The sequence below is a fragment of the Sinocyclocheilus grahami genome, unplaced genomic scaffold (assembly GCF_001515645.1).
Source record: "Sinocyclocheilus grahami isolate Dianchi unplaced genomic scaffold, SAMN03320097.WGS_v1.1 scaffold1571.1, whole genome shotgun sequence".
Lineage (NCBI taxonomy): Eukaryota > Metazoa > Chordata > Actinopteri > Cypriniformes > Cyprinidae > Sinocyclocheilus > Sinocyclocheilus grahami.
In genome coordinates, this window is record NW_015506750.1 from 23,853 (window position 1) to 41,135 (window position 17,283).

Below are 17,283 nucleotides of genomic sequence, written 5' to 3' on the forward strand. Positions count from 1 at the left end.
TGGACTGCGTATTACGAAAACTAACCTTATAATGTGCAGCAATTTTCATAAGATCAACCCTGTTGATTTGGAACAATTCAGCTTTCGTTGGATTCGCAATAAAAGATGTTAATTCAAACATGATTGATAAACGTCTTGGGTTAAAGAGAAAAACGAAAAAGCACTACACGAGCCAAAATTCACATCAATTGACTGTGATTCAACAAAGTTACAAAAGTAACAAATTCAAGTGTGAACAGATCAAAAAGATCACACAAAAGTCACACAAAATCAAGATCAATCCCGGACGAGCCCCCAAATGTTACGGCCCAAACCATCCAATAAAAGGACACAGGCCGAACATATTAAAAAGAATCACAACACCTGATGTGAATTTCAAGACGCCTCCATTTAATTAATTCACAGAGTTCAACTTGCATCTCCAGCAAATAATGTGCAACAATTCACAAAGAATATTTTATAAACAATCTAATAAATAACAACAAAGAAAGAATAATCAGCTCACGGGTAAGAAAGCCAGGGAAACAGACTCCTGACTACCCCTGTTCTCAGAGCAGAGTTCTTACCTGACTCCCGAAATAAAAATAAGAACTGGTGAGTCTTCCGGACCCCTGCTTCCCTCGCTCTGTATACATACTTACTAAATAAACAAAACGTGAACTAATAAATAAATACACTAACCGCTAATGATAAGTAAGAAAGTATATCACATATCAAACCCCACATTTACAAGTTAAACCTAAGCTTAAAGAAAAATAGGGCAAAAATATATAATAAAAAAACAAAAATATAGCCTCAGAGGCGATGAGAGAGACGCTTGCGAGAACAATGGGAAGCAGAGAGAGAGAGAGAGAGAGAGAGAGATTTGATTTTGAAAAAAACATTTTACAAATATTCAAAAACTCTACACAAAAGACTTAAAAACAATGCATACAGTAAACACATTAAAAACACCAGAACCTCATGAGATTATAAGGAAAACACCAAGATATCTTCAGATAATGTGCACAAAGCGCCATGACTACACCAAATTTGTTCAAACATGGAAAGATCTTTCATAGCTCTATAAAAATTAAAGTCAATCGACACTCTAGATTTGACCAAAGTCAGAAAACACACATAAACATCATCACTAGAACTTTGTTCAATCTTATTTTTTCGTCTAATATACACAGCCAACTTTGCTTGTCCTTTGTCAAAAAAAAAATTAAAAAATGGGAGACAAAACGTTTTTTTCTGAAAATATTTTAAAACCCAAAATAAAGTCTCAATTTGAAAAATGTTCATTAAACCTACCAAACAATTATTTTAACTTCACAAATAAAGGTTCTAATCTAAAACAGTGCATGAAAAATAGTCTCTCTTTGGAGACAGAAAGGGCATTCAGGATCAACTTCTGGGTTCATTACAGAGATAAAAGAGTTAACAGCAATGGCACCGTGCAAAACCCTCCATTGTATATCACCTACCCTCTTCGACAATGGTGGCTTATATAAAGATCTCCATTCGGGTTTTACATCATTGTTCAATCTTAAAACTGAACGCCATGGTGTATCAATTCTGCTAACAAAAGACTTCTTATTAAAGACCAAAACACAGGCTCTGTACAGTGCTTTACCTTCGCATGACAATAAATCTAAAACCAAAGATTCACATGATTTTAAAAGAAAACTAAGGCCTATATTTTCATCAAGAATGGGTTGCACAAATAAACAGGGAAAAGGATCCTCAATATCAGGAACACTAACCCCTGCAAAGAAATCTTTCAACATATGGTCCTCTTCAACTGTGAAACATAGTCTTAACTTGGTTAAAAACTGAGAGAACAAGCGAATAGATCTAATTCCCAAACGCTTGGAAGTTGCCTCCACATGCTCAAAGTGAGGCCCAGTTAGAGTCAATAAATGTCCCAAAGTGAAAACCCTGGATTCCCGAAGAGAGGCACTGAAACCTAGTAGGTTACAGCGTGTAGTAACGTCCAGGCGGGCCCCAAGAATCAATGGCTCCAGTAATAACCAGTGGAGAGAAAAAAAGTTCTCCGTCTTACTGACACGAAAAAAACTCCACATTTTGAAAAGATTCTGATAAAAAACAGGCAGTTCTGATAAATCCAACTTCGTAGGATCCATTAAAAAAAGCGATTTATCCAGTCCAAAACCTCCAAGGGTGCGCAGAATCGTGCAGCTAACAGCACGCCAGCTACAATCTATTGAACCATCCAAGAACCTTTGTAAAAAACGTAAACGGAAGGCAGCAAACCTACTTTGTAAATGAATTAAACCTTGTCCACCTTCTTCTTTGGGGAGGTATAAAATACTCCGTGGAACCCAATGTAATTTATCCCAAAAGAAATTCACAAGAATGGCTTGAACTTCAGATAAAAACTGTGAAGAAGGGTATACACATGCCAATCTATGCCAAAGTGAGGAAGCAACTAAATTGTTGACCATAAGAGTCCGCCCTCTGTAGGACATATTTGGTAGCAACCACTTCCATTTATCCAAGCGCCCTTTGACTTTTTCCAACACCCCCTCCCAATTCTTCTGTAAAAAACCTGCGTTTTACATTCCAGTAGATGTGCTAACTGAGCTTTCTTCTTAGAGCAGGCTTCCAAATGTTGAATTTCACCAGTAGAGTGAGCCAATTTCTGAGATTCAAGTATCTCTCTTTCCAAAAGTTCTAAGACTCTTTAGTGACGTTGTGAGTGTACTGTTGCGTAAACTGTTTTATCTGGATCTTACCAAAGTCCCACCACTGTTGTAATGGATGAAAGGAACACTTCATTGTTTTGTGCACTTCCCGAAAGGACTTGAATGATTCCTTAAAAAAATTATAATTTAACAGCTTAGTGTTAAAGTGCCAATATGCACTTTTGGGTTTAATTGAGTTTAGAATAAAATGACAATGCACCATACTGTGATCTGAAAAACTTACTGGTGTAATATAACACCTACTAAAAATGTTGAGATGAAAATTAAAACTATAAAATCGGTCCAGTCTGGCCAAGGATATAACATTATCACGTTTGTGAACCCAAGTGTACTGCCTTTCACTGCCATTTAAAGACCTCCAAATATCACATAATTCATATTTTTTAATCATATGAATAATGAGGTTCAATGTGATTCCTATCTAAATTGAGCTCAATGCAATTGAAATCACCACCTAGAAACAAAAACTCTTCAGGACAACAGTTTTGTAAGGTCGAACACAGTGTGTCTAAAAAAACGAATCTTTCAACTGGTACAGTTGGAACATACACACAAATAAAAATAAACACATAATTTTCAAAAACTGCTTGAACTTTTAAGAGCCTACCTTTAACAATTTCATCAACTACGTAAGAAACAGGACTAAAGTTCTTTGCAAATAAAATGGCCACCCCCCCACTGACTGAAGTATTATGACTTAGCACAGCAGTGCCATCAAACTCCCTCACCCAGTCAACAGCATTTTTCACATCACTGTGTGTTTCTTGTAAAAAAGCAACATCAATAATTTTCTGTATAATTACTTCATATATATATTTGCTCTTTTTCTAACATCTCTTGCACCATTGACATTCAAAGTGGCTAAATGCACTTCACTCATAACTAATAGAAAGTGAAAAAACAAACCAAGAAGCAAAGAAAAAATAGCATTTCTGCTCTTAAGGTTAACAAATGTCATTATTCAGGGCAATGTTAAGATTTCTCACAATTTTCTTTAAACTGTAGACTTCTTTGTTTGTGAAAGAACCCTCTGCCATTAGGCCTTTGGCTTTTTCCACAAACTGCTCTAGATCGGGAAAATATTCCTGCACACACACACCTCTTTTATTTTTAGTCGATCTGAGGAATAACTTGATGTCATCAAGCTCATAATTCCGGCCAGCAAACTCACACTGAGAGAGAGACACACACTAGAGTCAGAAGCCGCTCCTCGTCCTTATGCATTTCACTTTTTTTTGCTTATTTTAGCATCAAGTACTTTGTCACTTTTCTTCCTTTTTTGAGGTGTTTTAAAAACAGATGGCTCATTTTCCATTCTAGGACAGTTAATCACCTCACACATTTCTTGCAGTTGAGCTGAAGTACTATCATTTTGCTCATCACCATTGTCTCTGGAACATTGTGCCACACATGCTGCTAGATCCTTCACACCAGCATCTGAAAGCGTTTCAGCGTGAGCCGAGGCCGACCCAGTCTCAGACTCACTGGATAGACCTGTAGCCGCCGCCACCACCGAGCCTTCCCCCGGGGATGTCCCCGCCGCTGCACCGGCAACACCAGCCGCATCACCACTCTCAGCACTCTCGCTTACCGCATTCCTTTCATTTACTGCAACTTTGTCAGGACAGTTGCGAATTAAATTCCCAAACTTGTTACAACCAAAACATTTCATCTTTGCAGTGGTGACAAAAACAACATAATCAAAATCGTCAATCCGAAAATTGAGTGACATGTCCAGATCAGCGTCATCCTTAATGATCATATAAGCGAAACGCCTAAAAGAAACAATATGCCTCAACAGAGGCAACACACTGCTGATTGGGATCTTTTTGATCGGGGAGACCAATTTATCATATCTAGATAATGCCTGAGTTAAAATATCATCGCTCACAAAAGGTGGGACATTTGACACAGTGACTCGCTTAGCCGGTAGAGAAAGGGGCAGAACAGGGACAAGTTCACCACTGATAACTATGCCGTGCTCAACTACTTCATTAGCTTTATCTATACTGTCAAGAAACACTACATTGGCACCGTTCATTCTTGAGGCGGACAGCACACTCTCATGCCCCACCACCTCTCCAACTGCCAAACAACAATCTTCCACACTCACCGCGGACTGCGCTTAACCCCTGCATGCGTGGGGCCGACATGCTTCCTCAATAAAGCGGATGGCACGCAGCCCGAAAAACACAAAAACAACAACTAGACACACACAGTTTAGGATAGACACAGCAAAGAGAGGGAAAAAGAAAAAGAAAGTTTCACTCACAGCACTCCACTCGCACTCACAGCACTCTGCCTACCCACACTCACACATGCACCGGGAGAGGGAGAGAGAGAGAGAGTCAACCTGAAGAAAACCAAAATTATGATCTTTCAGAAAAATCCAGATCCCAGGGAACACCACACACATTTACATTAGGCACTCAGCAGATAACACACACATCACACTACAACTACCTGGGTTTGAAAATCACATCCACGGGAAACTTTAATCATGCTGTGAATGAACTGAGAGATAAAGCATGCAGGGCCTTCTACGCCATCAAACGGCAATGTCCTATAGAGATCCCTATTAGAATTTGGCTGAAAATATTAGAATCAGTAATTGAGCCCATTGCCCTCTATGGCAGTGAGGTGTGGGGTCCACTGACAAATCCCAATCAAGATTTCACCAAATGGGAAAAACATCCGATCGAGACCCTGCATGCAGAACTCTGTAAAAATATATTACACGTGCACCGGCACACAACAAATAACGCATGCAGGGCAGAATTAGGCAAATATCCTCTAATCATAAAGATACAAAAAAGGGCAATTCAATTCTGGAAACATCTGAAGCTCAGTGACCCCCAATCATATCATTATAAAGCCCTGCAAGACCAAGAGATGAGCAAAGAAAGCAAGCCCCTCCCTCAGCTGATCCAGAGCTTCAGTCCTGATGCTTCACTAACATCTACTGCTGCTCTGCATCACAGCATCAGAATCAGTCAGATTACTGCACAGATCAAACAGAGCTACATCACTCACTGGCAAACCCAAACACAACAGCAGAGTAAAGTGCAATGCTATCTGGCCCTAAAGAGAGAGTACAGTACGGCAGAGTATCTGTACACAGTGTCAGATAAGAAACTGAGAAGCACGTTGAGCAGATACAGACTCAGCGGACACAAGCTGATGATAGAGACGGGCAGACACAGAAAAACATGGCTGCCACCGGAGCAGAGACTGTGTTCACACTGTGATCTGAATCAGATGGAAACAGAGCTGCACTTCCTAACAGAATGCCCCAAATACACAGATATACGGACAGTGTTCTACGATAAAATACAGCAGATCCATCAGACATTTCAACCTCTCTCAGACCAGGAGAAAGTGGCGTATCTGTTAGGAGAACAGAAGAACTGCTGTGTGTTTGCTGCTCAATATGTGTCTGCCTGTCACCACAGAAGAGAACACACTCAGCCTGCCCTGATCTGATGTTTCCAGCACAGCTACATTATATTAGGCCAGATTACTCTATTATATTACTTAGATCTATATTCTGCTTCTGTAAATGTCTAATCACTTATTTTATTTTTATTTCTAGTTTATATACTTATACATTAGTAATTAATTTTACACTACATGTTTAATACTTTTTATATATTATTATATTATTATTTTTCTTTCTGTTAATACATGTGTACTATTTGTGAGCAGTCCAGCTGCAATTGCTTTGGCAATACAAATGTATAATTTTTGTCATGCCAATAAAGCACTCTTAAATTGAAATTGAGAGAAAGTTCAGTTATATGGATTAGATGGGGATTCTTACGTGGACGAATTGTAACCTCATTTTTGTAAGAGTAACTTTATTTACAAATTATTAGTAAGAATCACTTGTGTATGTAGTTACATAAAGAGCAGGCGACCTCAAAATTGTCTATGTACATCTGCACTAGATGGATAACTTTGGGCAAGATTATTTTATTATTGAATTGAATTTTTTTTTATGGAATTCATTCTATTTAATATTTGTTTTTATTTAATTAAATTTTTTTTTTATTTTGCCTATTTTTATTATTTAATATTTTTCTTATTGTTTTTTTCTTATTTTGTTTTTTTTTGTATTTTATTTTATCTAATTGTTTTGGTTTATTTTTATTTAAAATAAATGCAATTTTATTGTCTTTTAATTGTATTTATTTATTTGTTTGTTTTATTTATTTATTTATTTTAATTCCCATTTACATAACATTTGTCTAAGCTGTCATAGAAGATCATAGAAGGTTACATAATTCTACTACCTACAATCTGAGACATTAACATGCCTGTGAGGCCCAAAAAAGTTATAGAAATATGATAAAAATACGACAAAACAGTGGTCACATGATCCAATTTTGTCCTCATTGTTTTTTTCTAGCATTTTTTTTACTTCTGTTCATATGAGATCGAGGTAAATTAGATCTTCACAGTTATGGAATTTCATAGGCGTCTGCGCGGTCTAATTTGATATGATCTAAACGTTCTCTGACCTTTGTTAATAAGCTTGAGTGAGACTGATTGGTCTCCATGAGGGCTGTGTAAAAGAGCACATCACACTTTCACCATGTTCTGCTCACATGGCCCAGAAATAAAGAAAGAAATAGCAGTGAATTTAATCTGCTGTCTTATTAACCTTTAGAAGAGGTTTTTGAACATATGGAGAGTGTAATTCTGTCAGTGTTCGCAGCTTCTCTTTAGCAGGTTTCTCTGCGCTTCTACAAATGATAACAAATCTGGCCGCCTTTATCTGGGCTCTTTCTTTCTCAGGGGCCTCATCAATACATCGATATATCTCCTCTGTCAGCACCGTCCGCTGCAGATCATCTCTGTCTGTGTGTTACCGAGGGAAATAAAGCCAGGTTTCACAGCGCTTTGCTTTGTTATTGACTTTTTTGGAACATGGCATGTTTGAGCTGATACTTACATGGACAGCACTCAAAGACATTAATAAACTACCAGCTGTAGTATTGATTTCTAAGCATACACAATTACTGCCCGTCACATTTGTGTTGAGCCTATTTTTGTCTTTTGGCTATGAAGAGGATGTTGATATTTTTTAAACGCTCATTATGTTCACAGTCGCCCACCTAGAATTTCAAGAGCCGTTTAATGTGTCAGATACTCTGAGTCGGCCGTGATCAGCTTGTTTTCAGCATTAGACCGATGTCTTTGGGCCATGTGTAGTATCTTGCTGTTTTCAGTGTCTTGTGGCTCATTAAATATTATTTTATTTTATTTTATTTTATTATTTAAATTTAATTAGATTTGATTTATTTTATTTTGTCTTATTTGTTTTTTTTATTTTGTTTAATTTTATTCCATTATTTTATTGTATTGCATGAATTTATTTATTTAAATAATTTTATATTGTCTTATTGTTGGGATATTTATTTTATTCTATTATTTCATTTATTTTTAATTTACTTTGTTTTATTTTATTTTGCCTTATTATATTTTTTCATTTAATTTAATTCATGTATTTTTTATTTTAATTTATTTCACCTTTTTATTTAATTTAATTTAATTTATTTTATTATTTAAATTAAATAAAATTTATTTTGTCTTATTTTTTGTGTTATTTTGTTTATTTTTTGTTTAAATTTTATTGCATGCATTTATTTAAATTAATTGTATATTGTCTTATTGTTTGGTTATTTATTTTATTCTATTATTTCATTTATTTATTTATTTTTTATTTACTTTGTTTTATTTTATTTTGCCTTTTTTAATTTTATCTCTTGTATTTTTATTTTATTTTTGTTTCATTTAATTTAATTAGTGTATTTTTTATTTTAATTTATTTCACCTTGTGCATTTTCATTTTATTGTGTTGTATTTTATTATATTTTACTTTATTATTATTATTATTTTTAAATCATTCCCTGTTCATCCCAGAAGCTGTTGTTCTTGAACATCAATGAAGGTTATATAATTCCACTTACATTTGAAACATTACCATGCCTGTGAGGCCCCCAAAAAGTGCTATAATATGATTAGGCAGTTTTGAGATGAAGTCAGAGCAGAACTACAACTAAGATTTTGGCCAAATCATCCACTTTTGTCCTAATTTCTAATAGGGAGATTTTTATATTTTTTGAACATGTATAATTTTTACAGTTGCCCACTATAAGTTCAAGAGCCATCAGCAGAGTTACGAGTGAGTGTTTCAGCATCAGACCGACTTTTCTAAAGTCTCTCTCTCTGTTTTGAGAAACCGCTGGCTCTTCTGGCAGTTTCTGCTTCACATTAATGCCTGGGGGAGATTCAGAGGCTGTAATGGCTCTCTCTGTATCGCTGTCCGGGTTCTCTTTCCAGAGCCGGCGTTCACATGTTTGTGTGATCTGATGGACGCTTATTCACAGGTGGATCTGCAGACAGTCGTCTGAGAGCCTTTAGCCACCTCTTACTCTGCTTTACATACAGCTTGAGTTAAACAAGTCAACAGGAATGATTCTAAATCCGCCTAATGATTTTGGTGCAACAGATTCCATTCCTCAGCAAAAAAAAACAAAAAAAAAAAAACAGTATTTTGTCAAGCTTCCTAGGAAATTATCAAAACATCATAAAAACAAGATAAATTGCATAAGATAAAGACCTAAGGCTAATGATGATGATGCTGCTGATGCTGATGCTGCTGCTGCTGATTATGCTGCTGATGCTGATGATGCTAATGCTGCTGCTGTTGCTGATGATGCTGCTGCTGATTATGCTGCTGATGCTGATGATGCTAATGCTGCTGCTGTTGCTGATGATGCTAATGCTGTTGATGCTGCTGATGCTGTTGCTGCTGATGCTAATGCTGCTGATGCTGTTGCTGCTGCTGCTGATTATGACGATGCTGCTGCTGATGATGCTGCTGCTGCTACTGATGCTGTTGCTGCTGATGATGATGCTGCTGCTGCTGATTATGACGATGATGCTACTGCCGCTGCTGCTGATGATGCTGCTGATGCTGTTGCTGCTGCTGATGATGCTGCTGCTGCTGATTCTGCTGCTGCTGCTGATGATGCTGCTGCTGCTGTTACTGCTGCTGCTGCTGATTATGATGATGATGCTGCTGCCGCTGCTGATGATGCTGCTGATTCTGTTGCTGCTGCTGATACTGATTATGATGATGATGATGATGATGCTGCTGATGCTGTTGCTGCTGATGATGATGCTGTTGCTGCTGATGCTGCTGCTGATTATGACGATGATGCTACTGCTGCTGCTGCTGATGATGCTGTTGCTGCTGATGATGATGCTGCTGATGATGATGCTGCTGCTGATTATGATGCTGCTGCTGCTGATGCTGTTGCTGCTGCTGATTATGATGATGCTGCTGCTGCTGCTGCTGCTGATTATGATGATGATGATGATGCTGCTGATTCTGCTGCTGCTGCTGTTGCTGCTGCTGCTGATGATGATGAGGCTGCTGCTGCTGCTACTGATGATGCTGATGCTGCTGCTGATGATGATGATGATGCTGCTACTGATGATGCTGCTGCTGCTGCTGATGATGAGGATGATGAAGCTCATGTCTCTCTGTCTGCAGCTCAGGGTCTGGTGTTTCCTCCGCTGGCGCTCTGGCTGACCGTGGCTCTGGCTGTGTGTTTGCTGGCTCTGCTGGTCGCTCTGGCCGCCGTCTGCCACAGGAAGATCAGAGAGAGCTGTGAGGAGATGAGAGCCGGTGAGGAACACATTACATAACCATAGTCTGCATCTCTGGTTCCTCATCCGCTCTTAACGTGTGCGGCTGAGTTTAGGCCTGGTCTCATTCTCAGATGTCATGGCCTCGACACACTTTCATATTATCATGTTTTATTTTAGACCGGCCTTAATCCAGCTGTGGTGGTTCACTCTAAATGTCCAGAAGCCAAACGTCATGCCACTAGACACAATTCTGGCTACACGAGGCCTACTAATGAGAGAATGTTTCAATGGTCTTTACTCCTATATATAAATATGTAGTAAAGTATAATAAAGTTTGTGTGTGTGTTAATGTTAATTAAGTTACATATATTTAATTTAATTATGTAATTAAAATAATACAGTTAATCAATATGATAATATTGATAATTAATACAAAATCAATAAAATGAATTTTGAAATGTAAAAATAATAAATCAATAAATTGCGTTTAAAAATAAATCATAAGATTAATCACGTTAACCACATAATTAAAAAAAAGTTATACAATTTAAAAATTATAAGTTGAATTAGAAAAACATTGAATAAAAAGGTGTATATGAAAATACATTGATGTATATTACATATATGTAATTTTCAATTATGTAGTTAGAAATAAATAATATAATTGATATTAATATGATAATATTGATAATTAATAAAAATAAATAAATAATGAAATATAAAAAAAGAATAAACCAATAAATTAAATTGAAAGGGTCATCGGATGCCCATTTTCCACAAGTTGATATGATATATATTCTTGATATATATTCTTTAGGGTCTTAATGAAGAGTCGATAACATACTTTGGTTAAAATTTCTCAATGGTAGTGTAAAACATCACCCGTTTAACCTGTCAAAAACAGCTCTGTTCACAGCGAGCCGTTTCGGTGCATCTGCCTTTAAATGCTAATGATCTCTGCTGACCCCGCCCCTCTCTTCCGTGGGGTGATGCCAAGCGGCAGCCTCCCGCTCTCTCTCGTGAAGCCAACACGGAAGTGACTTAATCTGCAATTCATCGACTGGCCGCTAGAGGCTGGCTGCAAAAGGGAGTCAGTCCCATAGACTCCTCATGTTAAAATGCCCAACTTTACAGCAGAAAAAAACATGTTTACAGCCTGGTTCAAAAAATGATTTTGGTCTATATAGCTAATTTTGCCCTTCATGACAACTGTGAGGGGGGTGCATTTTTTTATAACTCATCCGTTTAAATTATATTAAGCCTTAAAGTTCTGCATAATTAAGGGCGTGGCCACTTCAGTGACAGGTGTATTGCCGCTGCGGTCACCGGCGTCGAGCAAGGTGGGCGTGGTTTCAGCAACCAGCTCCCGCCTCTTTGCCCATTTTTGATTATCCGGGAGTGAGGTAAAACACCCGTGTCAATCAAACAATCGTGGGAGGGGCTTGGGTCTGTGTGACATCACACAGCCAAGAATCTGAGAACGGCTTGATTTTAGAAAGGGGTCATGATTTATCAATATTCAAAAAAATAAAAACACAGTGGATTTTTATCATTACAGGGTGGATGTGTACACACACTGCCAACACACATTTCAGTTCAAACAACTTGTAAAAGTACATTTTCCATCCGATGACCCCTTTAAAAAATTAAATCAAAATCATGAGATTAACCACGTTATAAATTGAATTTAAAAAAAAGGAGAAAAAATATATATGAAAAATAAACACACACACACACACACACACACACACACACATATATATATATATATATATACACATTAAAAAAATGTATATTTAAATATCGTAAATAAATACATAAATAATTTTGTAACACTTTACAATGTGTCATTTGTTAACATGAGTTAATGTATTAACTAACATGAATGAACAATGAACAATATTTATTACACTGTTTTTAATCTTTGTTAATGTTAGTTAATGAAAATACAGTCGTTCGTTGTTCGTTCATGTTAGTTCACAGTGCATTAACTGATGCTAACAAACACAACTTGTGATTTGAATAATGCATTAGTAAATGCTGAAGTTAACATTAACTAAGATTAATAAATGCTGCAGAATTATTGTTAATTATTAGTTCATGTTAACAAATATAGTTAACTAATGAACCTTATTATAACGTGTTACAATTTAATAAATCAAATGAAATCATGAGATTAATCACCAAATGTTTTATTATATTATACAGTGACAGCCATCGTTTTCTTGCTTTTAGCTGTATGCATCTAGCAGTACTATAACGGTACATAAAGATACAATGTCCACTTAATAGAAAGTGAATATTTTTCATATAATATTTAAAACAATGTAATACATAGAAGTCTATGTATCAGCTTCGATCTTAGAAAGGAGGTCCCTCACAAGGGAATAATCATGTTTGGGCGTCCGTGGCATCAAAACGTTTCAGTCCCCCCCGTGTGAAGATGATAGTGTGCAAACTCACACATTGCACACAGTTTGTTGTTTTGTCTGCGTGGCTCAGTTCATCGTTCACACGAGCTGAATGCTAAAGCCAGAGGAGTCCCGTTCTGCCAAAACCCCACTCTCCTCCAGTGTCGCTGAAGTTCATTAGCGCCATGAGATAATTAGTCGCGCCGTGTAACTAGGGAGCGCAGAACTTGGAGGTTGAAATGACAGGAAGAAAGACTGATGTGTGGAGGAGAAGTGCTGGCAGAGAGATAGAGATGGATTCAGCCGTCACGTGAAGAGAACGAGAGGCGTAATGAGGTCTGTGTGTGGAGCAGGAGACATTTAAATAAAGGTCATTGCAGCACTGCACGGGACTCCTGGGCTTTTAAAAATACATCTGCATCTGCGAGACAGAGAGTGGGAGAAAGAGTAAATATCTGGCCAGAGAACCACAGCAAACAGTGACATGGACTGGAATGAACACGTGTTGAGTCCAGAGCAAATAAACCAACTCTTTCTCCAGTAACCCATGCAGGAATTCTGGAATAAGATTTGGTGAACGGGTCAGCAGTCTGTTGAAGTAATTGAGTTGTTGAGTGAGTCAGATACTCTGCTTTCCCATTCCACTCCTGCTGTTCTCGTCTCCCCATCAGTGGCCTGGCTTTTGAGCTGAAATTTGGCGCTGTAATTAGCCTTTTCCACGTCTGGTTCTCACTGGAGAACTTGCTCCTGTTGCAGCTTGTCATCAGCTTTTAGTCAATAACATTTTCAGTTTGACATGGCTAAAACTGCAGCTTAGCTTACTGTATATTATACAACTTGGTTTATTAGACCACTTATTAAGAAATTAATTGTATATAAATAATAAAAATACTAATTATTTGGGTAACACTTTATTTTAAGGTGTCCTTGTTACACATATTGCATGTACTTACTATTATAATAACAATTAATTATGCATAATTACATGCAAGTAAACCTGAGCCAAACCCTAATCCTAATCCTAACCATAAACATAAAGTAAATACATGTAGTTAATTAATATTACTCATACATAAATGTATAATTACACTGTAACAAGGACACCTTAAAATAAAGTGCAACCATTATAAATAAATTATTAGGAATAGTTTCAATAATATTCATTTAATAATAATAATTAATAATTAATAATAATATTTCTTGTAAATATTTGTGTAATTATATAACATAGATTAAATAATTATTTATATAAAATAAATAATTATATTAAATAGCTTTAATAATATTAATTCTGCAATTCTGTAAATAATACATTTATATGAAATTATATACGGTGGGGAAAAAAAGTATTTAGTCAGCCACCAATTGTGCAAGTTCTCCCACTTAAAAAGATGAGAGAGGCCTGTAATTTTCATCATAGGTATACCTCAACTATGAGAGACAAAATGAGAAAAAAAATCCAGAAAATCACATTGTAGGATTTTTAAAGTATTTATTTGCAAATTATGGTGGAAAATAAGTATTTGGTCAATAACAAAATTTAATCTCAATACTTTGTTATATACCCTTTGTTGGCAATGACAGAGGTCAAAAGTTTTCTGTAAGTCTTCACAAGGTTGTCACACGCTGTTGCTGGTATTTTGGCCCATTCCTCCATGCAGATCTCCTCTAGAGCAGTAATGTTTTGGGGCTGTCGCTGGGCAACACGGATTTTCAACTCCCTCCAAAGATGTTCTATGGGGTTGAGATCTGGAGACTGGCTAGGCCACTCCAGGACCTTGAAATGCTTCTTACGAAGCCACTCCTTCGTTGCCCAGGCGGTGTGTTTGGGATTTGCACAATTGGTGGCTGACTAAATACTTTTTTGCCCCACTGTAAATAGATCAAATAAAATAATTTATTTAAATAATTACATTTAATAGTTGAAATAATATTCAATATATTACATTATATCATGGTCTGTCTGAATACTCGATTCTGATTGGCCGGCAGGTATGCATTAAAACCGTTTAATGAACAGGTAGTTCCAAGTCAGTTTGATTATCGTTCTGTAATAATGTGCTGCTTTCATTAACACACACAAAGAGACAGAGAGAGAGAGAGAGGAGGTGCAGAAGGAGTGAGTGTGAGTGTGTGAGGAGGTGCAGAAGGAGTGAGTGTGAGTGTGTGAGGAGGTGCAGAAGGAGTGAGTGTGAGTGTGTGAGGAGGTGCAGAAGGAGTGAGTGTGAGTGTGTGAGGAGGTGCAGAAGGAGTGAGTGTGAGTGTGTGAGGAGGTGCAGAAGGAGTGAGTGTGAGTGTGTGAGGAGGTGCAGAAGGAGTGAGTGTGAGTGTGTGAGGAGGTGCAGAAGGAGTGAGTGTGAGTGTGTGAGGAGGTGCAGAAGGAGTGAGTGTGAGTGTGTGAGGAGGTGCAGAAGGAGTGAGTGTGAGTGTGTGAGGAGGTGCAGAAGGAGTGAGTGTGAGTGTGTGAGGAGGTGCAGAAGGAGTGAGTGTGAGTGTGTGAGGAGGTGCAGAAGGAGTGAGTGTGAGTGTGTGAGGAGGTGCAGAAGGAGTGAGTGTGAGTGTGTGAGGAGGTGCAGAAGGAGTGAGTGTGAGTGTGTGAGGAGGTGCAGAAGGAGTGAGTGTGAGTGTGTGAGGAGGTGCAGAAGGAGTGAGTGTGAGTGTGTGAGGAGGTGCAGAAGGAGTGAGTGTGAGTGTGTGAGGAGGTGCAGAAGGAGTGAGTGTGAGTGTGTGAGGAGGTGCAGAAGGAGTGAGTGTGAGTGTGTGAGGAGGTGCAGAAGGAGTGAGTGTGAGTGTGTGAGGAGGTGCAGAAGGAGTGAGTGTGAGTGTGTGAGGAGGTGCAGAAGGAGTGAGTGTGAGTGTGTGAGGAGGTGCAGAAGGAGTGAGTGTGAGTGTGTGAGGAGGTGCAGAAGGAGTGAGTGTGAGTGTGTGAGGAGGTGCAGAAGGAGTGAGTGTGAGTGTGTGAGGAGGTGCAGAAGGAGTGAGTGTGAGTGTGTGAGGAGGTGCAGAAGGAGTGAGTGTGAGTGTGTGAGGAGGTGCAGAAGGAGTGAGTGTGAGTGTGTGAGGAGGTGCAGAAGGAGTGAGTGTGAGTGTGTGAGGAGGTGCAGAAGGAGTGAGTGTGAGTGTGTGAGGAGGTGCAGAAGGAGTGAGTGTGAGTGTGTGAGGAGGTGCAGAAGGAGTGAGTGTGAGTGTGTGAGGAGGTGCAGAAGGAGTGAGTGTGAGTGTGTGAGGAGGTGCAGAAGGAGTGAGTGTGAGTGTGTGAGGAGGTGCAGAAGGAGTGAGTGTGAGTGTGTGAGGAGGTGCAGAAGGAGTGAGTGTGAGTGTGTGAGGAGGTGCAGAAGGAGTGAGTGTGAGTGTGTGAGGAGGTGCAGAAGGAGTGAGTGTGAGTGTGTGAGGAGGTGCAGAAGGAGTGAGTGTGAGTGTGTGAGGAGGTGCAGAAGGAGTGAGTGTGAGTGTGTGAGGAGGTGCAGAAGGAGTGAGTGTGAGTGTGTGAGGAGGTGCAGAAGGAGTGAGTGTGAGTGTGTGAGGAGGTGCAGAAGGAGTGAGTGTGAGTGTGTGAGGAGGTGCAGAAGGAGTGAGTGTGAGTGTGTGAGGAGGTGCAGAAGGAGTGAGTGTGAGTGTGTGAGGAGGTGCAGAAGGAGTGAGTGTGAGTGTGTGAGGAGGTGCAGAAGGAGTGAGTGTGAGTGTGTGAGGAGGTGCAGAAGGAGTGAGTGTGAGTGTGTGAGGAGGTGCAGAAGGAGTGAGTGTGAGTGTGTGAGGAGGTGCAGAAGGAGTGAGTGTGAGTGTGTGAGGAGGTGCAGAAGGAGTGAGTGTGAGTGTGTGAGGAGGTGCAGAAGGAGTGAGTGTGAGTGTGTGAGGAGGTGCAGAAGGAGTGAGTGTGAGTGTGTGAGGAGGTGCAGAAGGAGTGAGTGTGAGTGTGTGAGGAGGTGCAGAAGGAGTGAGTGTGAGTGTGTGAGGAGGTGCAGAAGGAGTGAGTGTGAGTGTGTGAGGAGGTGCAGAAGGAGTGAGTGTGAGTGTGTGAGGAGGTGCAGAAGGAGTGAGTGTGAGTGTGTGAGGAGGTGCAGAAGGAGTGAGTGTGAGTGTGTGAGGAGGTGCAGAAGGAGTGAGTGTGAGTGTGTGAGGAGGTGCAGAAGGAGTGAGTGTGAGTGTGTGAGGAGGTGCAGAAGGAGTGAGTGTGAGTGTGTGAGGAGGTGCAGAAGGAGTGAGTGTGAGTGTGTGAGGAGGTGCAGAAGGAGTGAGTGTGAGTGTGTGAGGAGGTGCAGAAGGAGTGAGTGTGAGTGTGTGAGGAGGTGCAGAAGGAGTGAGTGTGAGTGTGTGAGGAGGTGCAGAAGGAGTGAGTGTGAGTGTGTGAGGAGGTGCAGAAGGAGTGGGTGTGGGTGTGTGTGTAAGGAGGTGTAGAAGGAGTGAGTGTGAGTGTGTAAGGAGGTGTAGAAGGAGTGTGTGTGTAAGGAGGTGTAGAAGGAGTGGGTGTGTGTGTGTGAGGGGGTGTAGAAGGAGGGGGG

At 39.2% G+C, this 17,283-nt stretch overlaps 1 protein-coding gene across 1 annotated transcript in view; it reads left to right on the forward strand.

Annotated features, from left to right (window-relative positions):
* Nucleotides 1-17,283, forward strand: part of LOC107571249 (CD276 antigen homolog) — a gene marked incomplete at its 5' end in the record, with an annotated part of 104,092 nt that overhangs the window by 23,375 nt on the left and 63,434 nt on the right. The window contains one exon of the mRNA XM_016257566.1: nucleotides 10,276-10,410. Within this exon, the coding sequence (XP_016113052.1) occupies nucleotides 10,276-10,410 (135 nt within the window). The remainder of the gene's footprint in view (nucleotides 1-10,275; nucleotides 10,411-17,283) is intronic.